The sequence below is a fragment of the Hyla sarda genome, chromosome 13 (genome assembly GCF_029499605.1).
Source record: "Hyla sarda isolate aHylSar1 chromosome 13, aHylSar1.hap1, whole genome shotgun sequence".
NCBI classification, from domain to species: Eukaryota; Metazoa; Chordata; class Amphibia; order Anura; family Hylidae; genus Hyla; species Hyla sarda.
The window spans coordinates 173,449-200,998 of record NC_079201.1 but is presented as its reverse complement, the minus strand read 5'-3'; the positions used below and the strand labels follow the sequence as shown (position 1 = coordinate 200,998).

General features: G+C 43.4%; 2 protein-coding genes across 2 annotated transcripts in view; one reads left to right on the top strand and one right to left on the bottom strand.

Moving 5' to 3' along the window:
• PITPNC1 (phosphatidylinositol transfer protein cytoplasmic 1) overlaps positions 1-19,216 on the top strand; it is a 93,329-nt gene extending 74,113 nt beyond the window's left edge. The window contains exons 7-9 of the mRNA XM_056550080.1: positions 2,719-2,874; positions 2,962-3,025; positions 16,327-19,216. Of these exons, the coding sequence (XP_056406055.1) occupies positions 2,719-2,874; positions 2,962-3,025; positions 16,327-16,622 (516 nt within the window). The 3' untranslated portion in view covers positions 16,623-19,216. The remainder of the gene's footprint in view (positions 1-2,718; positions 2,875-2,961; positions 3,026-16,326) is intronic.
• The window catches only part of PSMD12 (proteasome 26S subunit, non-ATPase 12), a 139,115-nt gene extending 111,689 nt beyond the window's left edge, over positions 1-27,426 (bottom strand). The window contains exon 1 of the mRNA XM_056550079.1: positions 27,352-27,426. The gene's annotated coding sequence lies outside the window, so the exon portion shown is untranslated. The remainder of the gene's footprint in view (positions 1-27,351) is intronic.
• Between the last annotated feature and the right edge of the window lie 124 nt (positions 27,427-27,550).

The window sequence follows — 27,550 nt, the reverse complement described above, 5'->3', positions numbered from 1 at the left end:
ATGTGACCTCTGAGGACCTGAACCCATATACCTTTAATGTGACCCCCTAGATCCGGGCTCCATAGCCCTGTGTTGTGATCCAAAGCCTGGACCCCATAGACCTGTAATGTGTCCCACAAGGAACAGACCCCATATACCTGTGATGCGTCCCTCGAGGCCCGGACCCCAGAGATTTCTGCTGTGACCCCCAAACCCCATAACTTGGACCCCATATCCCTGTGATGTGTCCCCAAGACTTAGACCTTTATAGCCCAGTGCTGTGACCCAAGGACTGGACCTCATAGACCGGTTATGTGACCCCTGAGATCTCATAAACCTGTTATGTGTACCCCAAGACCTAGACCCCATAGCCCTGTGCTGTGACCTCCGAGGCCCAGACCCCCATAGCCCTGTCATGTGTTCTGTGGTATCAGATCCACTAAGTTGTGAGGTACAATCGCGATTGATGGAACTTCTCCAACTTCCTCAGATCTGGAGAAGAGTCACCACCTTGACATCTTTGCCACGTTCCTCATTCCTGAACAATGTCTGCAGTATGGCCAGGAGCATTATGCTGTTGAAAGAGGCCGCTGCTATTAGGGGGTCCCGCTGCAGTGAAGGGGAGGGAGGGGACTTCGTCTGTACAATGGTGAGGTAGGTGATACATGTCACAGTAATCTCCACATGATGAGTCTCTGACACAGTCATCTAAACATTACTATTCGGCCCTTGTCACAGTCTTTAAGATCCTTCCACTTTTTGTTTTTTCTGCTGCTTCCAACATAATTTTCATGTACTGACCGTCACTTGTTCCTAATATATCTTCCCTGGCAGGTGCCATTGTCACCTTGCAATTGATGTAATTTCCAATATTGGCCTGTGATTTTAATGTTATGGCTGAATGGCATACAGGCACTGAATATGCAAAATATACATTTCCTCTATAGGAAAATAAATTGACGTAAACAATTCTCTTGCGATGCCTCTTTCCTGATTAAATGCGTTTTGCAGAGAATAGAGCTGGTGGTGTCTTTTGTGCGTCTCCAAGATTCATGTGTAACGCACTGTTAACTTCTGTACCTGCTGTAACTCCAGAGTTGTTCAATGTGCCAGATCGTCTCTGTTCCTCGCCCCTCCCGCCACAGACGGACAAGGAAAGGAAATTTGAAAAAGCAAAGACAATTTTCTAGGGCACAAAGAGAAATAATAGGTGAAATGATGAGTTATTTTTTCTGTGCTGCAGCAATAAACAGCACCACAATGACTTATCTGTCTAAACAACGCACGGCAAATGACATGAGGATTACTCTTCTGTAATAAGGCGACTGTGAGGGTGATAAAAAAAAGTTCTTGTCTTGTGCTAATGTCAGGACAAAGGCAAAAGGTCACATTGTACTGACGCAAACGGCACCATTATGAAAACCAATCACCTTATAATACAGGAACAACTATTCATTTAATACTGCAGACAACCATCTTGTAAATCATGTTACAGTCTCGCCTCCCTTAGTACATCACGGATATAATAGTAATATACTGACGTGATCACAGCCCCACCCCCTGTATGACATCACTGATATAATATAATGACGTGATCACAACCCCACCCCCTGTATGACATCACTTATATAATATAATAGTAATATAATGACATGTGATCACAGCCCCGCCCCCTGTATGACATCACTGATATAATATAATAGTAATATAGTGACATGTGATCACAGCCTCGCCCCCTGTATGACAACACTGATATATAATAGTAATATAATGACATGTGATCACAGCCCCGCCCCATATATGACATCACTTATATAATATAATAGTAATATAATGACATGTGATCACAGCCCCGCCCCCTGTATGACATCACTGATATAATAGTAATATAATGACATGTGATCACAGCCCCGCCCCCTGTATGACATCACTGATATAATATAATAATATAATGACATGTGATCACAGCCCCGCCCCCTGTATGACATCACTGATATAATATAATAGTAATATAATGACGTGTCATCGCAGCCCAGCCCCCTGTATGACATCACTCATTCAATATAAATCACACTGGGATTACAGCCCCGCCCCTATATAAAACATTACTGATACAATATATAATCACTTTGTGATCAGAGATGAGATCATACTATACGTCATATCTGGCTTATTTTTTCTGCTCTTATCTTCACCTGTTACTTTCAGTAAAAAGGTGGAATTATGGTAAAACAAAAAAACTGGTTTGTCTACATAAAGGCCCTCATTTACTATTCTAAACCCGACCTCTTTTGTCTGTTTTTTTTGGCGCAGCTTTGTCTGCGCCATGTCGCAGACATCGTGCGCCAGTCTGCGACATCGTGCGCCAGTCTGCGACACGATGCAACATTTTTTCCCGACGGACCCGATGTGGATTCTCCCAAACCTGAAAAAGGGGCGTAACCCGACATTTCTGAGCTTTCCCACGTATTTATTAAGGTTTCCAACTCGAATTTGTTGAATTGTTGTGGATTTTTTCCCGACAGCTCAGAGGAGTTGGAAACCAAAACCAACAAAACCCACGTGCGACAAACAGGATGCGACATAATAATAAATACCAGGGGAAAAAAGCAGTCGGGTAAGAAAGCAACATAGACTTACAACACGATTTTCTTAGTAATTGAGGGCCAAAGTGTAATAAAAATATTTCTGTTTCAATCCATTATAAATCCATTGATCACGTTTTGATTTTTATTGCAGGACCCCAGAACCTTTAGATCAAAGAAGACGGGCCGGGGGCTTCTCAGGGACGGCTGGAGAGAGTCACATCAGCCTATCATGTGTTCTTATAAGTTGGTCGCTGTGAAGTTTGAGGTCTGGGGACTGCAGACACGGGTGGAGCAGTTTGTGCACAAGGTGTGTGGTGTCGCCCCCTAGAGGTGACTCAATATCATATCTGATGGTCTTGGCTCCTTTTACTGGAATAATCCTTCTTATGTGCAGGTGGTGAGGGATATCTTGCTTATTGGACACCGGCAAGCCTTCGCGTGGGTCGACGAGTGGTATGGTGAGTGACCGGTGTTCACCATGATTTATTAATAGATTGAAGAGAACAATACGTGGATCAGTCTGGTCAGGCCATATGTAAGAGCCTTGTTTGGCCTCTTTGTGGCTGATGGTGTCTTATTACCAAGAAAGGCCATTTTGTCCACAGACTGACTACTTTAAAAGGGGTTGTGCGCTGCCCTGCAGTTCGGAGCTCCGCTCACAGCGTCCGGAAGTTCATTACTCCGGACGCTGTGTGCGGGCTTCAGTGTTCGCGGCCGCTGGGCGTGATGTCATGCCCGGCCCCTTCGTGACGTCTCGCCCGCCCCCTCGTGACGTCACGCCCGCCCCCTCTACCAAAGTCTATGGGAAGGGGGCGTGACAGCGGTCGCGAACACGGAAGCCCGCACACAGCATTCGGAGTAATGAACTTCCGGACGCTGTGAGCGGAGCTCCGAACTGCAGGGCAGCGCACAACCCCTTTAAATGGAATAAACTTTAATGTTTTATATACCTTATTTTTCGTCATATAAGACGCTCCGGCATATAAGACGCAGGATAAAAATCTAGAAAATAAAGATTCTGAACCAAATACAATGTAAAGTATGGGACAGTGATCTTCAACCTGCAGACCTTCAGTTGTTGCAAAACTACAACTCCCAGCATGCCCGTCCGGGCATGCTGGAAGTTGTAGTTTTTCAACATCTGGAGGTCCGCAGGTTGAAGACCACTGGTATAGGAGGTAGTACTCATGTGTCCCCGCCGCTCCGGACCCGTCACCGCTCGTCAACGCTGCCCTGGATGTCGCCCTCCATCGCTGTCGCCGCGTCCCCGTCGCTATGGAACGTCTCTGCTGCCCGGTATCCTCGCTCTCCGTCGCCACCATGACGTCGCTCCTATTGGATGACGTGACGGCGTGTGCAACGACGTGATGACGACGAAGGAGAGCGCCGGCTATGCAGGGGATCCCGGCACGGAGCAGACACCGAGGAGGCAGGTAAGGTCCCTCCCGGTGTCCTGTAAGGTGTTCGGGACGCCGCGGCGATTTCACCGCGGCAGTCCCGAACAGCCCGACTGAACAGCCGGGTTAGTGTTATTTTCGCATGAGACGCGGCGGTCAGCTTTGATTGCCGCATCTGAAGGGTTAATACAGGGCATCACCACGATCCCGGCTGTTGTATCAGCCGCGGGTACCGGCCGTTGATGGCCGCAGGTAACGCCGTGAGGTGTGTATTTGCCTTATAAGACGCACTAACTTCCCCCCCCCAGTTTTTTTTTCAAATTCAAGAAATTATATTGAAAAATATAAAGGATCAAGAATACAGACTGATGAGGACTGATGATGAGGAGGGAACAGATTCCCATCTGGTGACCAAGCGCTGACGTCTACTGTTCCGAGGCGGGAGGCCAGGTCGGGCCTGTTTAGAGGATTTCTGAGGGGATCTCTGGATAGGGCGTTTGGGGGCCAGGGAGGCAAGTGTGGGCCAGTCCGGCAAGGACAGAGGGGGAATGTCCAGGTCACAAAGGAATCCAGGGAGGTTATCCAGGGAGCGGAAAGTGAAGGGCTTGCCATCCTTACGGACCGTGAGAGCAAAGGGGAATCCCCAGCGATACAGCAAGCCCCTCTCTCTAAGCACTTCCAGTAAGGGACGTAGTGCAGCATGTTGCGCCAAAGTGTGACGTGACAGGTCAGGAAAAAGTTGTATTTCCACATCCTTGTAGTAAATCCGACGACGTGTACGAGCCAGCCGCAATATGTCCTCCTTGATGGCGTAAAAGTGCACCCGGCAGATAACGTCCTTGGGGCGCCGGTCGTCCTGTGATGGGGGCCGCAGTGCTCTGTGGGCCCTGTCAAGTTCAATATGAGTGTCGGCGGGCCGATCCAACAGGTCATTGAAAACCGTGAGCAAGGCAGAGTGGAGTTCATCAGGGCCAACCGCTTCAGGCAAGCCCTTTATGCGGATATTATTCCGCCTATTGCGGTTCTCAACATCATCCAAATGTTGCTGCAGGTGGAAAAGCTGATCACTATGAGGGACATTTATCAATGTTTGCTTATGTATTCTTTTTTTTAGTAATTTTTTCCTTACTTTTTTTTAATTATGTGTGACTTATTTATCATCTGGTTTCAGCCTGTTGATAATTTTCTTTAACGTAAGCAATTTTTCCTTTTTTGCTTTGGTAGTAGCTTTTTCTGCTCCATGTTTGAGCTGGAGTAAATTTAGTCAATTTTTAACCCTGTTGCGACTTTTTTTTTAGCGCAGTTGCGACTGTCGCAGTTAATAAATACCTGACTACCCGTAGTCCATTTTAAAATTATTACTACGTAGTTAATTTTTGGAAAACTTGCTTTTCTTGCTTTCCAGTCAAAATGTCGCACGAAAAATCGTGTAGTCGAAGTTGCGTCAATTTTGCAACAATTATAGTAAAGAAAACCTGACTAAACCCGTTGATAAATGCCCATAAATGTTTTTTCACCGTTTCCTGAAGAGACTGAATGGCAGTGGAGGAAGAGTCCTGAGCCAAAGCAATAGTATCCACTTTGGATGATAAAGTGGAGACTTCAGAACGGAGTTGGACAAATTCCTTCTTGCACTCTGCCACCATTTGTTTAGCCATCGAAGAGAAATCGTCTCTAGTAGGTAAGGAAGCAATTAAGGAGCGTAAATCCGCCAAGGTAAGTGGACGGTCAGTTCCTTCAGCAGGGGGAGAGGAGACTGTGGCAGGCAGAGTCTCCATGGGGGGAGTCGGGGTAGAGGGACCAGGTGAAAGAGTCCTGAAAATGGGTGGGGTTCCCCGGAGACTCAAGGGGGGGGGGGGTCAGTATGATGCTGAGAGGCCATGGGTATATCTCCGGCAGGGAGGGGTCCTTCTTGAAGAGGCATCAGGTCGCCTCCACCCAGGGCGGCAGGGGAGCCCTGAGCCGAGGGGTCCCAGGGGCAGCCTGAGGACCACTGCGGTGATGGTGGAGCAGCTACCAGCTGGGATGCAGGGCCCGGCTGGGGCACCGCATAGAACGCTACCAGGGGGGATGAGCAGGGTCCCGGCAGAGGGGGCCAGTCCACTGAAATTGGAGGGGGTCCCAAGAACAGTCCTCCTACAGGCGATGCAGGGGGTCCCACCGCTGAGTAGCTGGAGGTCCGCTGGGGCCAAGATGGCGGCTGAGGCGAGGAGGGGGCCAGCAGAGGGGTGGATGCGGCCGCAGTGTGGGGCAGGCACTGACCAGGTCCCTGGAGAGGAGGCACTGTGGGGCTCAATGGCAGAGAGACACTAATGGTATCAGGAAGAGGGGGCCCCCCGCTCACCTTCTCACTCCCCGAGTGGGGAGGCCACTGCTCCGCTCATGCCGGGATCCTCACTGCACCGCTCGGTGTCGGGCTCTGCGTCGCGCAGCCGGCAGGCACGTCACGGGCAGCCCCGGGGTCCTTCAGTTGCGGCCTAGTGGAGGAGCGGGCCTCAGGCTGTAGTAGCGGGGCCGGGGCAGCAGGCAGAGCAGATGAGGCAGGAGCCAGGAGATGCGGTTCGGGCACAGGCAACCCAGGAGCCGGGATCAATGCAGCTGTTGGTGGAGAGCATGGTCCTCCTGCAGACCGCCGCTCCGGAGCTGGGAGGAAGAAGCCGCCATCTTGACGGGCTGCGCCACCGGAGGTAGGGATGCGCTTCTTTGAGGCTGAGAGCGGTTGAAGTAACCCCTCAAATCTCTGAGGGGAGGACGGGCGGGACCAGGTGAGTCTCCTCTGCTTCTTTTTTTGATTTCCCATAGATAGGGACGGAGGTCTTCTCAGCGACACGTCCTCACACCAGCATGGCAAACCACGCCCCCCCCCCCCCCAGTTTTGACGAAGAAAAAAATGCGTCTTATACGGCGAAAAATACGGTATTTTCCGGCACTCAGGGGTGGACAAAGCCTTGAGACATCACTAGAACCAGCTGAGAGCCCATTGTGGTCCTAGTCCACTGTAACCTGAGACTCTTCATAAAGTGGTCCTGTCAGCAGGTTTTTAGCATCTAAAGTAAGGCCCTGGATGTATAGGGCACTGAACTCGTACACACCTCTCATTAGTATATTGACCCCTTCAGCACCAAAATATCAGAGTTTAAAAAGATATGCAAACTAGGAGTCCACTGGGCGTTCCCCTGCTAGAGCGGAACACTGCGAAGTGGTGGGTGAATGAATAGCAGCAGTGCTGAACTCGGGGTACTGTATACTTTGTGGGATACTCCTCTGCATCTCAGGTCAGTCTTTTATAGAAGATAATGACACTTCCAGGCCAGGTGAGTGTTATTAACCCTTTGCAGTTTATTTATATTACTGCAGTCGGCAGGCGTCATCCATAGTGCCTTTTACTGAACTGCACATTCCCTTATAAACCATCCTTAAAGGCTAGTGTATCTAGTGATCTTATATTCTATACAAATAATACTGGCTCAAGCAATAAGTCACATCTGTTCTGTTTGGACAGGTTAAGCGTGACACCTCCATAGAGGGCGCTGTATATCTTCCATACAAACATGCTTGGTGAGGCACGCCATACACATCAGAGCAGCCAAATACTCAAGAAATCCATGTGTATTGTTGGATCATACAGCTCGGGTATTGCCAATTAATATCTCTCCATATCCACAACCAGCAAGGCTATCCCAGCCATACAGAACAAGAATACTCAATCAGTCTATGTAAATTGAGAATCATACAAATGGGGTATGGCCAATAAATCTATTTCTTTATACAAACTCCATACAGAATATAAACATCTAATGAATCCATGTATATTCCATGATCAAAACAGTCAGGCATGGCCAATCAGTCTATATATGAAGCCTGACCAGACGGATCAGACATGGCATATAGCCTTGCTAAAGAGAACAGGCATGGTCAATCAATCCCTGTATGAAACTGGATGAGACAGATCAGGCATGGGCTATCAATCCATATATAAAGCTAGATCAGACAGATCAGGCATGGGCAATCAATCCATGTATAAAGCTGGATCTGACAGATCAGGCATGGGCAATCAATCCCTGTATAAAACTGGATGAGACAGATCAGGCATGGGCAATCAAACCATGTATAAAGCTGGATCTGACAGATCAGGCATGGGCAATCAATCCCTGAATAAAGCTGGATCAGACAGATCAGGCATGGGCAATAAATCCCTGTATAAAGCTGGATCAGACAGATCAGGCATGGGCAATCAATCCCTGAATAAAGCTGGATCAGACAGATCAGGCATGGGCAATCAATCCCTGAATAAAGCTGGATCAGACAGATCAGGCATGGGCAATCAATCCATGTATAAAACTGGATCAGACAGATCAGGCATGGGCAATCAATCCATGTATAAAGCTGGATCAGACAGATCAAGCATGGGCAATCAATCCATGTATAAAGCTGGATCAGACAGATCAGGCATGGGCAGTCAATCCACATATAAAGCTGGATCAGACAGATCAGGCATGGGCAATCAATCCACATATAAAGCTGGATCAGACAGATCAGGCATGGGCAATCAATCCATGTATAAAGCTGGATCAGACAGATCAGGCATGGGCAATCAATCTATGTATGAAGCTGGATCAGACAGATCAGGCATGGACAATCAATCCCTGTATGAAACTGGATCAGACAGATCATGCATGGGCAATCAATCTCTGTATAAAACTGGATGAGACAGATCAGGCATGGGCAATCAATCCATGTATAAAGCTGGATCAGTCAGATCAGGCATGGGCAATCAATCCCTGTATAAAGCTGGATCAGACAGATCAAGCATGGTCAATCAATCCACATATAAAGCTGGATCAGACATATCATGTATGGGCAATCAATCTCTGTATAAAACTGGATGAGACAGATCAGGCATGGGCAATCAATCCAATGTGTAAAGCTGGATCAGACAGATCAGATATAGCCCAAAAAAACTATAAATAACCAGAAGGTACCTAGCAGGCATTGGTAATCTATTCTGTATGGAGCAGTTCTATAGACGTAAGCGCCTCAATGATGTCACTACTTCCTAGTGTATTGATAAGCTAAAGTCCTCACCTTGAACTATATCAAATTTTTATTGACTTTCTCTGTTTTGTTTTTTCTTTCTTCCCAGGTAAGTAAAAATATCCAGATCTTTTCTATTTTACCTTGTGATCTCTTGAATAATTTTCCAAGAGATCCCTGGCTGCCTTCTCACCCTATTCCTCTCCTGTAGCGTGCCACTTATATCCTAGTAGCTGCTGATCTCCTTCCTGCTCCTCCTGTATCACTGCTGCCTAATCCTCTTTCGAGCTGATTCACACTAACTTTATGAGAAATAAGCTCAATAAAGCTAGCGGCGCCTGCGCTTTACATCCCCTTCCCCTCTGTCCGCCCGCACGCCTATCCTACACCAAATTCTCTGCTCCTCCTCCTCCCTGTCATCCAATGATGCCGTTTGTCAATTTGGACTCTTTGCAGATATGACAATAGAGGACGTCCGACAATTCGAGAAAAACATGCAGTTCAAAACGAACATAAAAGTGTGCAGCCAACACTCCCCAACACAAGACGAAATAGGCAGCGATGCCAAACAAAGTGTACGTGCTGGTATATACTTCTATAGAGCGCTATACACCGGAAATATTATCACTAATGGATGGAGGGATATGCTGCTATTCATCTATTACTGCTGACAACCAGCCCTATATTATGCCTTAGAGGTAGTCACAGCCCCGCCTCCTACATGACATCACTAAAATAATATAATGATGGGATCACAGCCCTGCCCCCTGTATGACATCACCGATATAATATAATGACATGTGATCACAGCCCCGCCCCCTGTATGACATCACTGATATAATATAATAGTAATATAATGACATGTGATCACAGCCCTGCCCCCCGTATGACATCACTGATATAATATAATAGTAATATAATGACATGTGATCACAGCCCCGCCCCCTGTATGACATCACTGATCGCCCCCTGTATGACATCACTTATATAATATAATAGTAATATAATGACATGTGATCACAGCCCCGCCCCCTGAATGACATCACCGATATAATAGTAATATAATGACATGTGATCACAGCCCCGCCCCCTGTATGACATCACTGATATAATATAATAGTAATATAATGACATGTGATCACAGCCCCGCCCCCTGTATGACATCACTGATATAATAGTAATATAATGACATGTGATCACAGCCCTGCCCCCTGTATGACATCACTGATATAATATAATCACATGTGATCACAGCCCCGCCCCCTCTATGACATCACTGATATAATAGTAATATAATGACGTGATCACAGCCCCGCCCCCTGTATGACATCACTTATATAATATAATAGTAATATAATGACATGTGATCACAGCCCCGCCCCCTGTATGACATCATTGATATAATAGTAATATAATGACATGTGATCACAGCCCCGCCCCCTGTATGACATCACTGATATAATAGTAATATAATGACATGTGATCATAGCCCTGCCCCCTGTATGACATCACTGATATAATAGTAATATAATGACATGTGATCACAGCCCGCCCCCTGTATGACATCACTGATATAATATAATAGTAATATAATGACATGTGATCACAGCCCCACCCCCTGTATGACATCACTTATATAATATAATGATGTGATCACAGCCCCGCCCCCTGTGTGACATCACTAATATAATAGTAATATACAGTCATGGCCGTAAATGTTGGCACCCCTGAAATGTTTCTATAAAATGAAGTATTCCCCCTGTATGACATCACTGATATAATAGTAATATAATGACATGTGATCACAGCCCGCCCCCTGTATGACATCACTGATATAATATAATAGTAATATAATGACATGTGATCACAGCCCCACCCCCTGTATGACATCACTTATATAATATAATGATGTGATCACAGCCCGCCCCCTGTATGACATCACTGATATAATATAATAGTAATATAATGACATGTGATCACAGCCCCACCCCCTGTATGACATCACTTATATAATATAATGATGTGATCACAGCCCTGCCCCCTGTATGACATCACTGATATAATATAATAGTAATATAATGACATGTGATCACAGCCCCGCCCCCTGTATGACATCACTGATCGCCCCCTGTATGACATCACTTATATAATATAATAGTAATATAATGACATGTGATCACAGCCCCGCCCCCTGAATGACATCACCGATATAATAGTAATATAATGACATGTGATCACAGCCCCGCCCCCTGTATGACATCACTGATATAATATAATAGTAATATAATGACATGTGATCACAGCCCCGCCCCCTGTATGACATCACTGATATAATAGTAATATAATGACATGTGATCACAGCCCTGCCCCCTGTATGACATCACTGATATAATATAATCACATGTGATCACAGCCCCGCCCCCTCTATGACATCACTGATATAATAGTAATATAATGACGTGATCACAGCCCCGCCCCCTGTATGACATCACTTATATAATATAATAGTAATATAATGACATGTGATCACAGCCCCGCCCCCTGTATGACATCATTGATATAATAGTAATATAATGACATGTGATCACAGCCCCGCCCCCTGTATGACATCACTGATATAATAGTAATATAATGACATGTGATCATAGCCCTGCCCCCTGTATGACATCACTGATATAATAGTAATATAATGACATGTGATCACAGCCCGCCCCCTGTATGACATCACTGATATAATATAATAGTAATATAATGACATGTGATCACAGCCCCACCCCCTGTATGACATCACTTATATAATATAATGATGTGATCACAGCCCCGCCCCCTGTATGACATCACCGATATAATATAATAGTAATATAATGACATGTGATCATAGCCCCGCCCCCTGTGTGACATCACTAATATAATAGTAATATACAGTCATGGCCGTAAATGTTGGCACCCCTGAAATGTTTCTATAAAATGAAGTATTCCTCACAGGAAAGGATTGCAGTAACACATGTTTTGCTATACACATGTTTATTCCCTTTGTATCTATATATATATATATATATATATATATATATATATATATATATATATAGATATAGATCTCCTCTCCTCTGTATGTATATATATATAGATCTCCTCTCCTCTGTATATATATATGTATATATATATAGATCTCCTCTCCTCTGTATATATATATATATAGATCTCCTCTCCTCTGTATATATATATATATTGCAGTAACACAGGTTTGGCTATACACATGTTTATTCCCTTTGTGTATATATATATATATATATATATATATATATACCAAAAAACAAAGAGAGCGGCACTCCAAGTACGTGTGACCCCGTGCGGGTGTATTTATTCACACATCTGTAGAAAAGCGCAACATTTCGGCTCCTCAAAAGAGCCTTTCTCAAGCACCATCTATTGAGGAGCCGAAACGTTGCGCTTTTCTACAGATGTGTGAATAAATACACCCGCACGGGGTCACACGTACTTGGAGTGCCGCTCTCTTTGTTTTTTGGTGAATTACTTGGGGCCTGAGTCGGACCCTGGAGCTGAGCACCCAACAGGATCTGGAATCCTTGGCAATAGCCACGCATGGTGCTTCTTCATTTGGATTGTTAATATATATATATATATATATATAGATCTCCTCTCCTCTGTATATATATTATATATATATATATATATATATATATATATATATATATATATAGATCTCCTCTCCTCTGTATATATATATATTGCAGTAACACAGGTTTTGCTATACACATGTTTATTCCCTTTGTGTATATATATATATATATATATATAGATCTCCTCTCCTCTGTATATATATATATATTGCAGTAATACAGGTTTTGCTATACACATGTTTATTCCCTTTGTGTATATATATAGATCTCCTCTCCTCTGTGTGTATATATATATATATATATATATATATATATATAGATCTCCTCTCCTCTGTATATATATATATATTGCAGTAATACAGGTTTTGCTATACACATGTTTATTCCCTTTGTGTGTATTGGAACCAAACCAAAAAAAGGAGGAAAAAAAGCTAATTGGACATAATGTCACCAAACTCCAAAAAGGGGCTGGACAAAATTATTGACACAGAACTGTGAGGACTTGAGAACCAAAATTGTAGAAAACCATCAACAATCTCAAGGTTACAAGTCCATCTCCAGAGATCTAGATTTGCCTTTGTCCACAGTGCGCAACATTATGAAGAAGTTTACACCCCATGGCACTGTAGATAATAGGGCTGCAGCTAACGATTCTTTTAATAATCGATTAGTTGTCGGTTATTTTATCGATTAATAGATTAATCGGAAAAAATGTAAAAATGCAAAAAAAAAAAAAAGGGGTTCAGCTGATTCTACTTGAAAAACTATGTACAATGGCCATATTAAAAGTTTCTAGCATGTGATGTCACCAAACAGCAGCAATTTTGGATTTTTTTTTTAACATTTACGCCGGTTGCTGTCATTATTAATGATCCTGTACAGAAACCAGCGTAAATTTGATGTTGCCGCATGGGTAACTGTCTGAAATGATAAAAAAAAAAGCCGCGTGGTAGTATCAAATATGTAAAAGAAAAAATAATTTTACTTTTTTTTATAGCAATAAGAAAAGGGGGAGCTAATTTTTATTGGGGGAGCAGTAAATTTACATTCTTCTTTCTTTTTTTTTTATATAGCACTCCTATACACATGTGTATGTGCAGACTGCAGACCATTGCTTTTACAGACCCCTTTAGACAGCAGGACCCCCCCCCCCCCCCTTTTAGACAGCAGGACCCTCCTTTAGAACGCAGCCCCCACCCTTGTAGACAGCAGGGCCCTCCTTTAGACCGCAGGGCCCCCCTTAATACCGCAGCCCCCACCCTTGTACACAGCTCACCTGCAGCTGTCCTCGGTTGGGTACTGCCGCTCCGCTTCTCAGTTCTTCCGTCCGCACCATCTAGTCCTATGGATGACCATGTGACACATACGTCATTCTGCTTCCTCCGTAACGTTACGCGGAGGTGGAGTGACGTGTATGTCACATGATCCTCCATAGGACTACTTGATGCGGACAGGAGAACTGTGAAGTGGAGCGGCAGCCCCAACAGAGGACAGCTGTAGGTGAACTGTCTACAAGGGTGGGGGCTGCGGTCTAATGGGGGGCCCTGCTGCCGCTGCCCCACATGTCCCCACTGCTGCCTTGCTCTGAGCGCACCGCCGAGACATTTCTATTCTCTGCTGCTCATCTCTGTACCCAATGGAGATGAGCAGCAGAGAATATACATGTCCCGTCAGTGCGCTGATTGCACTAGGAGCAGGGCAGCGGCGGGGACATGTCGGGTGGCGGTGAATGAACGAATGAATGAAGCCTATATGCGGGACATGTCGGCTTCATTCATTCACTGCCGCCACTGACGGCAGACAACGAATCGGGCGATTATTAGATAACTGGATTCGTCGACAACGAATCCCGTTATCGATTTTAATTGATTGCATCGATTAATCGTTGCAGCCCTAGTAGCTAATCTCCCTGGGCAAGGACAGAGAAGAAAAATTGATGAAAGGTGTCACCGCAGGATAGTCCGGATGGTGGATAAGCAGCCCCAAACCAGTTCCAAAGATATTCCAGCTGTCCTGCAGGCTCAGGGAGCATCAGTGTCAGCGCGGGAGGAGACCCAGGAGGACCACACTATGGAGGAGACCCAGGAGGACCCCACTATGGAGGAGACCCAGGAGGGCCCCACTATGGAGGAGACCCAGGAGGACCCCACTATGGAGGAGACCCAGGAGGACCCCACTATGGAGGAGACCCAGGAAGACCCCACTATGGAGGAGACCCAGGAAGACCCCACTATGGAAGAGACCCAGGAAGACCCCACTATGGAGGAGACCCAGGAGGACCCCACTATGGAGGAGACCCAGGAGGACCCCACTATGGAGGAGACCCAGGAGGACCCCACTATGGAGGAGACCTAGGAGGACCCCACTATGGAGGAGACCCAGGAGGACCCCACTGCTGACACAGAGACATAAAAAAGCAAGACTACATTTTACCAAAATGAATTTGAGTAACCAAAATCCTTCTGAGAAAAGTCTTGTGGACAGATGAGACCAAGATAGAGCTTTTTGGTAAAGCCCATCATTCTACTGTTTACTGTTTTTGGATTGCACTGTACAGCCCAGTGTCAGAAAGCTGGGTTTGCGTCCGAGATCTTGGGTCTTCCAGCAGGACAATGACCCCAAACATACATCAAAAAGCCACAGAAATGGAGGCAACAAAGCACTGGAGAGTCCTGAAGTGGCAGCAATGAGTCCAGATCTAAATCCAATTGATCACCTGTGGAGATATCTTATAATTACTGTTGGGAAAAGGCGCCTTCCAATAAGAGACCTGGAGCAGTTTGTAAAGGAAGAGTGGTCCAACATTCCGGCTGAGAGGTGTAAGAAGCTTATTGATGCTTATAGGAAGACACTGATTTCAGTTATTTTTTCCAAAGGGTGTGAGACCAAATATTAAGTTAAAGGTGCCAATAATTTTGTCCAGCCCATTTTTGGAGTTTGGTGACATTATGTCCAATTTGCTTTTTTTTCCTCCTTTTTTGGTTTAGTTCCAATACACACAAAGGGAATACACATGTGTATAGCAAAACATGTGTTACTGCAATCCTTTCCTTTGAGGAATACTTCATTTTATAGAAACATTTCAGGGTGCCAACATTTACGGCCATAACTGTAATGACATGTGATCACAGCCCCGCCCCCTGGATGACATCACTGATATAATATAATAGTAATATAATGACATGTGATCATTTCCCCGCCTCCTGTATGACATCACTGATATAATTTACATGTATTGTACTGTACTTTGTACTGAATCTTCAGTACAGTATCAGCTCTACATTCCAGTTTTGTTCTGAACATGACTCCTTTTTGGTCTTTTGTTTAATTTGCGGTGTGATGGCGATATCCATTAGTCTCTGCAGGCCTTTGTATCTACACTGCAGTGTTGGAAGGAGCTGGCAGGAGCTGGTGAAGCTACTTAGATATAAAATCGAGCAACAATATAAAATACCACCCATCACTGCTCATCCAATGCGGCGCTAAAAGTGGTTGGTGCAGAAGTGCTGTTACTGTGTGTCCTAACATTGCCAAGAGGAGTGATCACTATATATGTGATTGTACATAGATCTCATGGAGTGCGATGTCATCATGTACGGTGACCAGTGATGTCAGTGGGATCAGGTATAGCGCCATTCTTATGTTACTGATTCTTAGTCTACTCTTATGTTTCCTTGTCTTTTGTAGACATGACAATGGATGAAGTGCGAGAGTATGAACGGACTACTCAGGAAGCTACCAACAAAAAAATTGGGATCTTCCCACCAGCCATATCAATCACTGACATTGCGCTGCCTTCCTGTTCCCGCAGCGGACCCTCCAGCGCACCTTCCACTCCTCTGACCACTGAGGCTCCAGAGTTTCTGACCATCCCCAAAGACCGTCCCCGGAAGAAGTCCGCCCCAGAAACTTTAACGCTGCCGGACCCCGCCCTAAGTGCACAAAGCATGTTTACCAGTAATCAGTCCACTCATCCCAAGTAACTGGTCAGAGCCCGATTACACATCCTGCAGCTATGAGGGGGGTGTAAAACCCTTGAAGACAAGGATGTAGTCATAGAGGAACCCTGACGCCTTTCACAGCCATGTACTCAAACCTCTGGTCTTATTGGTTCTTACCCACTGCTCCCCTCTTCGTATACCCTCTTGCTTGTTATCCGACAGACTGTGACTTTTCACTCCGAACATTTGCATAATGTATTCTTCTAGAAACTAAAAGTTTTAGGTTTTTAAAGATTTGAGGCTACAATCACTGCTGCTTTTAACTGTAGATATGAGAATTCGAGACATAAGAAAGGGAATACATAAGCTCAAACGCGTTTTGCTCCACCCTAACTTTTGATTCTCCATGGGTCAAATGCAAAGCTGTGTTCACCTTAAAGAGCAGAGGAATCATTTGCATGTATTTGATCTGTATAAGTGACTATGATGGGTATATAGCTTTGTGGAATCCTGCCATGACGCAGTGCTGCATAACCAAGGACGTTCACATTATAGAGGCAGCCCTAGTGTCAGCTATTGGGCTCTACACCAAACATGGAGGATATGAAAGTATTGCAACTCCTCTGCCCTACAGTGGATAGGAAGGGGAGGTAAGAAACTTGTTTGTCCTACTGTCCTGGGATAGAGGAGAGATGTAGTGGTGATACCCACCCTGTCCACTATGTAGGCCCTTGCTTATAACATTGTATTTCACATTGCTTTGGCTACACACCCAGTAACACCTTGCAACTTTTGCACAACACCACTTTCTGGTTTTCAATAGTTAGTGGAAGTGTTGCACGCACAATGACAGTTTCCATTGAATAGTACGATTATTTACACATTTTAGGGAAATTTAAGGACAGCAATGTCATTTGGGTGGTTTCTGCCAAGCACGGTGGGAGTTGTAGTTTAGGTATAGCCATAAAATATGAAGACGGACGAGTAGTAACATTTAATATTTTTGATTGCCCGGATGTCAATGTCTTTTTATTCCTGGAAATAGAACAGTGACTTGCTGCTCCTCAGGGGCGCAGCTTAGATGCCCTAGCGTGAAGCTTTCTTCTGCTTGGGTGCATGTTAGACATTATAATTGTATTCTAGATTAACGAGTAAGCACATTCTCCATACAGATGTAGCATGACAACACTGTGCTGGGCTAGGGACAGCAAGACAACAGAAGATCATATTAGAGTCATTTGTACATATTCCTCGAAGGATAAGATGATCAGGTTCTTACTCAGTTGGTGTTTTTTTTTTTTCCAGCACAAATCTTAGTCCCATTGTTATTATTTTTTTTTAATAAGGGTGCGGAAGGAACAGGTTGTAAATATACTTCTTACAAGTCTAGAAGGCAGGTACAACAATAGAGGTTATTATGTCAGGCAGCTGGTCACAAATGTTTCTTTTTTTTGTATTTTATTTCAGTATTAGATTTTTTTTATTTTTTATAATGTCATTGTGTTTCTTCCGTTCTCTTGTGCATCGTATTTACATGTGTTGTGCGAGGTTGGGTGATAATACCGCCATCCTCTAAATACTTTGGTTATTTTGTGACCTAGACATGATTTTAGTTTAAATAGAATTTGAACTGATGATAGGTTTTGGCCAGTGATATGATATATCGAAAGAAAGGAGGAAAACTCATTCACCACATTCACCTGATTAAGCCCTAAAATCTAAAAATTTTTGTTAATTTTCTATTTTTTTAAATTATAACCCTATCGACCAGAATATCAATCAGATGCCACAATTCCATGATTTTAGGGCACGGCTATATTTGTTGCTGCCATAGACCGATCCAATACAAGTGCATTTTGGCAGATGTAAAGACAAATTACACTCCTAATTGATTTTTCTTGTATGTGCTGTACTTTAGTTTTTCTGGATGATATAACTACCTGTATTTTGCTACATTAAGGCACTTGGTTCCCTTTTCGATAGGTGTCCCGTAGACTGGAAGAACGTGAGATTTTTTTAACATATTGTACAGTTTAGGCTCTTCCTAATTTTTTGTAATAATTGTAAATCAAATTCTCAATCCTGATGACTTAAGTTCACTTTAATATGGATGAACCTTGAATTGCCTTCTACTGGGGAGAATGGTATCCAGGATCTTCAGGTTGTCTACTGCCTCCACCTAAGGGCTCTGGACACTGAGGCTTCTTTGATGCAGAAATGGTATAGGTCACCACTGACGTTATTGATATGCGAGTCTGGCATTTGCATTAATTTGTGCAATGGTGTCAGAAAGGTAGTAAATAACAGGCGAGGTTGGATGAGAGGCTTCTGTCTGTCCCTAAAGCAACTGATATACACTCTAGTAGGTTATGATCTTCTACCCTACACACAGTCTTATTCTTTAATGATCACCGGTCTGGGAGGATCTGGTCATACATGGCCAGGGTGTTGGGTAAGGATTTAGTACTACTAGACAGAAGAAGCAGCTGGGCACTGCAGGCAAGGAAGCTTAGTGGATATAGCCAACACTGGTGTATATATGGCGGTGGGATGAAACATGAAGCAGGGTACAGCGGGGTGCTCACATATAGCAATTGCAGTAATCTTCAAATGTGCAGAAAAAAAAAAGAGAAAAATTGGAGCACACACCTGTTTGACTTGCTTGAAGTGGTTTATTTCAGTAGATTCTGATCCAACATCCCGACACCCCTAGACCAAACAGAGCTGGAGCGGCAGGAGCTATTCACCTGGACGACCGCACAGTTTCACAGAAACTGTGCGGTCGTCTAGGTGAATAGCCCGTCAGCGTGAAACTGTGTGGTCGTCCAGGTGAATAGCCCATCAGCGTGAAACTGTGCGGTCGTCCAGGTGAATAGCCCGTCAGCGTGAAACTGTGCGGTCGTCCAGGTGAATAGCCCGTCAGCGTGAAACTGTGCGGTCGTCCAGGTGAATAGCTCCTGCCGCTCCAGCTCTGTTTGGTCTAGGGGTATTGGGATGTTGGATCAGAATCTACTGAAATAAACCACTTCAAGCAAGTCAAACAGGTGTATGCTCCAATTTTTTCTCTTTTTTTCTGCACATTTTAAGGATTTAGTACTCTTGTAGGTAATGATCTTCTACCCTATACAAAGTCCTATTCTTTAATGATCATTGGGTTGGTAAAATATGGTCATACATGGACAGACAGAACATTGCCTTGGTTTTGGGTTGACTGTATTTTGAGTTGACTGTAGGAAAGATTTAGGGTTTGGGCTGAAAACCTTTCTTAGATTTAAACTGATCCTACAATCTTATTAGTCGTTGACAATTATTTCAATGTTATTGGGGGGGGCAACCTTTGCTATCTCATAAATTTCTGTCCCTACGCCCTCAGGTAGATTTGTACGTGTATATAGGATGAGCGTGGGGCCGTAGTCACCATATTCGTGACCTGCACCAATATACTAGCTCAGGGAGTATTGTTTTGTGGAAAGCTGTGTGGCGTCTATTCTCCGTGCCTCCTGATCCTGTGGGGCGGATTTCTCCCATTATCTTTTATTAACCGATCGACTTTGTTGTCAACAAGAATTTAGTTTCTCTTTTCCCCAATGGCGACCACGATGCAATTGCCTTTGGGATTGTTTTCTCTGGACTGACTGTGAACATTTTCCAGGACCAATATTAATTATTATTATTATTTCTTTTTTTAATATTGAAATTTCCAATATATTTTTTTTTTTTATATTGGAATTTTAGAATTATATGTAAATGAAGCTCCATCTCAGTGTAATAAAAAAGTTCTGCATCTTTCTAATACACTTAGGGGCTCATTTATCAACAGTGACTTTTTTTATATAGTAATTTTGTTGTTGGCTTGTTACTGTGTTTTTTTTTTCTTCTTTTTTTGTATTTTGTGACAAGTGGCTTGTTTTTCGCAAAATTTGCATTATGCCCTGTCAAAAAACTGGAGTGTATATTACCAGAATAATCTGAAGACTTTTCTTCCTGGAATGGTGTTGAATAAAAATGTTGCGACTTTTTCAGTCACAGATAATAAATCAGCCTGAAAAGCGCCTACTGAAGCCCCTCAAAAAATAAATAAATGAGGGACGTGGCACAAATCAGAAAAAAAGGCGTTAATGCTTGCTAAATCTGGGCAGATAAACCTAGCCCAAAAGGTCCAAAGGACACCAAACCAATGGCACAACATGCTTGACACATAGAGCCCCATTTGCGTTTCGATTCTTTACCATTTTAATGACTTCTGTTTGCTGTCAGTAACGAAAAAACCATTAGTGGTCTCTAAACCGTGGAACTCCAGCCATTGGCTGTCTGGGCATGCTGGGAGTTTTTGTTTTGCAACACATTGAGCTCCACAGATTGGAGACCACTGATCTAGAATCGGAGGCAGACTCTAGAGCTAAACGCTGTAGAGAAAAGTTGACACCAATACACTGTAACAAGCTTCAGTTGTGTAATGGCTCATTAATACTATGGAATTTCCACCCAGAGATATTCCGGGTAGAGATTCCATCTGTAGCAGGCGCCAGCAGAACAAGCCGGTGCTAGGACCACTTTGAGATGTGCCATTTCCATAGACGGCAATGCATTTCTAAATTAGAAAAGTGCTTGTGCATGGAACTTTGCCGAGCCTGGCAACTGTACCACTCAGCGTGGCCTACGACTCACCACTCTGGAGCTGAAGATCGTGTGGGCTCCCATCTTTGGAGTTACACTTTAAAAGTCGTGTCTATTAGAATGTTGCAGAACGTTTCATGGTATGTGATTATTGGGACTTTCCTACCCATTACATGTGAAAGCCGCAGAGGTGTTTGGCTCCTGATCAGCAGGTAGCACAGGGCACATATTATATTACACACTGCTCAGACCAATGGACGTTCATGTAATACCTCAAGGGCTTGAGTCGTTTAATACGGAATCAGGTTTTATGGACTTTTATACAACTGTCCAATAATCCGGACCCTCTGCCTGTCCGGTACAGTGAACGCCTGGATTACAAGAATTTTACTGTAAATAGAAAAAAGCTTATATTGTCTTCCCCTTTACCAAACTTGCGTATTCAGGGATATGTTTATTCTTCCCTCAAAATCAAAATGGCTGCCAGCAACAAAATCGCGAGTGGTAAAACAATGGTCTATGATTGCACACAATGCTGGTGACACTTCTATCCTGCCTTATCCTATATATCAGGTTCAGCCACCTTCCACCCAGTAGACAGCCCCTCCTCCTCGTGTCCTTCAAGGTACCACCAGTATTGTTGGGCGAATGCACATTGATGGCCAATCCGATACAATGATTGTGTTTACAGACTGACTCCATTTGCATATTTATTTCAAAAACTTGGGACGCACCAATCAGAGGCCATCGAGCGACATTATAGGGGCCGTCTGGTGACAACAATGTTCACTGGGGAGGTGCCCATAGCAACCAATCAGGCTCCAACTCTTATCTCTCCACTGCATGTTGTGAGATGAAAACCGCAATCTGATTGGCTGTTGTGGGCACCTCCAGCGTTATAGTCAGTCTGTTGGGGTTGTGTCAGCGTCCATGTTGGAAATGAGTAGTGTGTGTGCTTTTTTCAATCTATGTTCTTGTCAGAGATGAAGTGTTGTTGATAAAGTTATGAGTCCTTACCATGGAGACTGCAGAAGTCCCATAACGACCAATCAGATTTTATTTTCCAAAGTGAACTGGAAGAGCTTGAATCTGATTGTTTTTTGGTGAGGTGAGATCATCCAATCAGATTACTGCTTTTACTTCTAACATATGGTTACTATGGGCAACCCCTCCATTTTGTCTGTATTGTTTTTTTCTTTCCAACGTGTGAGGTCCCTGGTAAACAGCGCTGGGCGTCCATTTTGTCTGTATTTTTTTTCTTTCCAACGTGTGAGGCCCCTGGGTTAAACAGCGCTGGGCGTCCATTTTGTCTGTATTTTTTTTCTTTCCAACGTGTGAGGCACCTGGGTTAAACAGCGCTGGGCGTCCATTTTGTCTGTATTTTTTTTCTTTCCAACGTGTGAGGCACCTGGGTTAAACAGCGCTGGGCGTCCATTTTGTCTGTATTTTTTTTCTTTCCAATGTGTGAGGCACCTGGGTTAAACAGCGCTGGGCGTCCATTTTGTCTGTATTTTTTTTCTTTCCAACGCGTGAAGCCCCTGGGTTATACAGCGCTGAGCGTCCATTTTGTCTGTATTTTTTTTCTTTCCAATGTGTGAGGCCCCTGGGTTAAACAGCGCTGGGCGTCCATTTTGTCTGTATTTTTTTTTCTTTCCAACGTGTGAGGCACCTGGGTTAAACAGCGCTGGGCGTCCATTTTGTCTGTATTTTTTTTCTTTCCAACGTGTGAGGCACCTGGGTTATACAGCGCTGGGCGTCCATTTTGTCTGTATTTTTTTTCTTTCCAACGTGTGAAGCCCCTGGGTTAAACAGCGCTGGGCGTCCATTTTGTTTGCATTATAAAGCGGTTGTAAAACCCCACACAACCTGAGGATAGATGTGGCGCTGTTATTGAAATAAATAAGCTCTGCTCTTCTATTCCTGGTTAACCCCTTTAACATTTTAGATGAGTAAAATGTATAATTTTTTAAAGATAATGTGCCCTGGAATGCAAGATGGCTGCAATTTTCCAGTGGATCTTCATAGAAATTCATAAGATGGCTGTCAACGCCCTGTGGTGTAATTTGAGGTATAATTGACAATCATTAACCCCAGGGTGTCTGTCTTCAATGACCAGTAGCTTTATAAGTGAACAGGGAGAATCACACGTTAAATCTTCATAGGGACCGGAAGAATCTGCACCCACTAAACTTCTCTCTGCAAAGTTCAATAACTGGTTTCATAGGCCCCTCCCTCTGTGATCATGTGACCACTCCTGTGAACCATAAGGGTGTCATGTGGGCTCCTGACAGGCACTATAGGGGTCCCCTATGTTTGTTATAGATATTTCTATAGCTTATGACTGAAGTAACTGCCATCATTTAACCTGTGTAAAGCATGCGCAATGGTTAGCATACGTAAAAAAAACATTAGACCTGATACTTACCACGGCTGAGAGATTGCCACAATGTGTCAGTGCAGATAAAATGTATCAGTTAGAAGTCAGTTTTTAAAGGTTCACACTGTAAGGGTGCACGCACACAACGTATTTGTGATACAGTTCCCGTAAACGGTTTCAGGGTAAATACCATACGGAACCGTATAGAAAACCGTATGCATTGACTTAACATTGTAAACTATATGTCAAACACATCATCCGGTTTAGTCCATTTTGCGTCTTATACGTTTTTGTCTGTTTTTTTTTTACCTGTACCCCAAACCGTAACCTACCAGGTTTTTTGGTCCGGGTGAAAAAACATATTAAACTGTATACGTTTTTTTCTAAACATGGAAGTCAATGGGAACCGTACAGAACTGTATGTGCGTACGGTTCCATCAGGTTTTCACCGTACGGTTTTTGACTTTGCACAGTTTTTTTTTCTTGGAATTTCAATCAAACAAGTGAAATGGAGTGGAAAGTTAAAAACATATATGTTTTTTTTTCTTAAAAAACGGATGCAACCGGACATCATTTTTTTACAGTCCGGTTTTCAGGAATCCGTTTTTTATCAAAAACATGATACGGAAACTGTACTGCAAAAACGTGGTGTGCATGCACCCTAAGGTTTGTTTACAGAAGGCTGGAGCGCCCCTTTAGGGACACTTTGGTTTTTTCCCAGTGCTATCATTTTCCACCCCTCTAGTGTTCACCAGACAGGGATCCAATAAGATGGCGTCCTGTGTCCGATCGTCTGTACAAATAATGGACCAAGTTAGAAGAATAGTGAGGTGTTCCTCCTCGCAGCGCATGAGAATCCGTATCACTAGCTTTTTCTTAACTTTTTACCTATTTATTGTAATTCTGTTTCATTTGGATGCGTCCTTCATTCTCCTCATGTCGTCTTGTAAATAAACTTCCAAGAAATGTTTACAAGTGTCTTGAGTCTTTTAGATCATGACCCCTCCCCCTTATTTACATACAACAGCAATCTTCTTAACTATATATTCTCTGACTCCTCCCCTTCATTTACATACAGCAATCTCCATTTTTACTATATCTCCTCTGACTCCTCCCCTCATTTACATACAGAGATCTCCATTTTTACTATAAACCCTCTGACACCTCCCCCTCATTTACATACAGCAATCTCCATCTTTACTATATCTCCTCTGACACCTCCCCCTCATTTACATACAGCAATCTCCATCTTTACTATATACCCTCTGACACCTCCCCCTCATTTACATACAGCAATCTCCATCTTTACTATATCTCCTCTGACTCCTCCCCTCATTTACATACAGAGATCTCCATCTTTACTATATACCCTCTGACACCTCCCCCTCATTTACATACAGCAATCTCCATCTTTACTATATCTCCTCTGACTCCTCCCCTCATTTACATACAGAAATCTCCATCTTTACTATATCTCCTCTGACTCCTCCCCTCATTTACATACAGAAATCTCCATCTTTACTATATCTCCTCTGACTCCTCCCCCTCATTTACATATATCATCACTCACTGGTGCCAGAAAGTTTTACAGATTTGTATATTACTTTTATATAAAAATCTTAACTTTTCCAGTACTTATCAGCTGCTGTATGCTCCACATGAAGTTGTGTAGTTATTTCCAGTCTGAGCACAGTGCTCTCTGCTGACACCTCTGTCCATGTCAGGAACTGTCCAGAGCAGGAGAGGTTTGCTATGGGGATTTGTTCCTGCTCTGGACAGTTCCTGACATGGACAGAGGTGTCAGCAGAGAGCACTGTGCTCAGACTGGAAATAACTACACAACTTCCTGGGGAGCATACAGCAGCTAAAAATTACTGGAAGGGTTAAAAAAAAATATATAGAAGTAATTTACAAATCTGTATAACTTTCTGGCACCAGTTGTTTGAAAACATTTATTTTTCTATCCGGGGTACCCCTTTAACTGTGGAAGTGTTGGGGAAAGAAAGTCCCATTGAACATATAGGATTCCACCTCCACATAAGTGATATATATATGATACCTGAAGAGGTCCTCCGTCTCCACTCTATCCTGACACTAGTATAAGTGATATATATATATATATATATATATGATACATGAAGAGGTCCTCCGCCTCCACTCTATCCTGACACTAGTATAAGTGATATATATATATATATATATATATGATACCTGAAGAGGTCCTCCGCCCCCACGCTATCCTGACACTAGTATAAGTGATATATATATGATACCTGAAGAGGTCCTCCACCTCCACTCTATCCTGACACTAGTATAAGTGATATATATATATATATATATATATATATGATACCTGAAGAGGTCCTCCGCCCCCACGCTATCCTGACACTAGTATAAGTGATATATATATGATACCTGAAGAGGTCCTCCACCTCCACTCTATCCTGACACTAGTATAAGTGATATATATATATATATATGATACCTGAAGAGGTCCTCCGCCCCCACTCTATCCTGACACTAGTATAAGTGATATATATATATATATATGATACCTGAAGAGGTCCTCCGCCCCCACGCTATCCTGACACTAGTATAAGTGATATATATATGATACCTGAAGAGGTCCTCCACCTCCACTCTATCCTGACACTAGTATATATACTATATATATATATATATGATACCTGAGGTCCTCCGCCTCCACTCTATCCTGACACTAGTATAAGTGATATATATATATATATGATACATGAAGAGGTCCTCCGCCTCCACTCTATCCTGACACTAGTATAAGTGATATATATATGATACCTGAAGAGGTCCTCCGCCTCCACTCTATCCTGACACTAGTATATATACTATATATATATATATATATATATATATGATACCTGAGGTCCTCCGCCTCCACTCTATCCTGACACTAGTATAAGTGATATATATATATATATATATATGATACCTGAAGAGGTCCTCCGCCTCCACTCTATCCTGACACTAGTATATATACTATATATATATATATATGATACCTGAAGAGGTCCTCCGCCTCCACTCTATCCTGACACTAGTATATATATATGATACCTGAGGTCCTCCGCCTCCACTCTATCCTGACACTAGTATATATACTATATATATATATATATATATATATATATATATATGATACCTGAGGTCCTCCGCCTCCACTCTATCCTGACACTAGTATATATATATGATACCTGAGGTCCTCCGCCTCCACTCTATCCTGACACTAGTATATATACTATATATATATATATATATATATATATATATAATACCTGAGGTCCTCCGCCTCCACTCTATCCTGACACTAGTATATATACTATATATATATATATATATATATATGATACCTGAAGAGGTCCTCCGCCTCCACTCTATCCTGACACTAGTATAAGTGATATATATATGATACCTGAGGTCCTCCGCCTCCACTCTATCCTGACACTAGTATATATATATGATACCTGAGGTCCTCCGCCTCCACTCTATCCTGACACTAGTATATATACTATATATATATATATATATATATATATATAATACCTGAGGTCCTCCGCCTCCACTCTATCCTGACACTAGTATATATACTATATATATATATATATATATATATATGATACCTGAAGAGGTCCTCCGCCTCCACTCTATCCTGACACTAGTATATATATATATGATACCTGAGGTCCTCCGCCTCCACTCTATCCTGACACTAGTATATATACTATATATATATATATATGATACCTGAGGTCCTCCGCCTCCATCTGCTCCTGTGGAGATGACAGGACAATCTTCCGGCTGTTCTGGATACTTCACACTCTGTGAGGAAAATGAGGGGGAACTGTCACAACCAATCAGAGTCCAGCTGAGGCTCCTCAGTAACCAGAGTCCTGTGAGGTACCATGGCAACCAATCAGATTCCAGCTGAGGTCCCAAAACAACC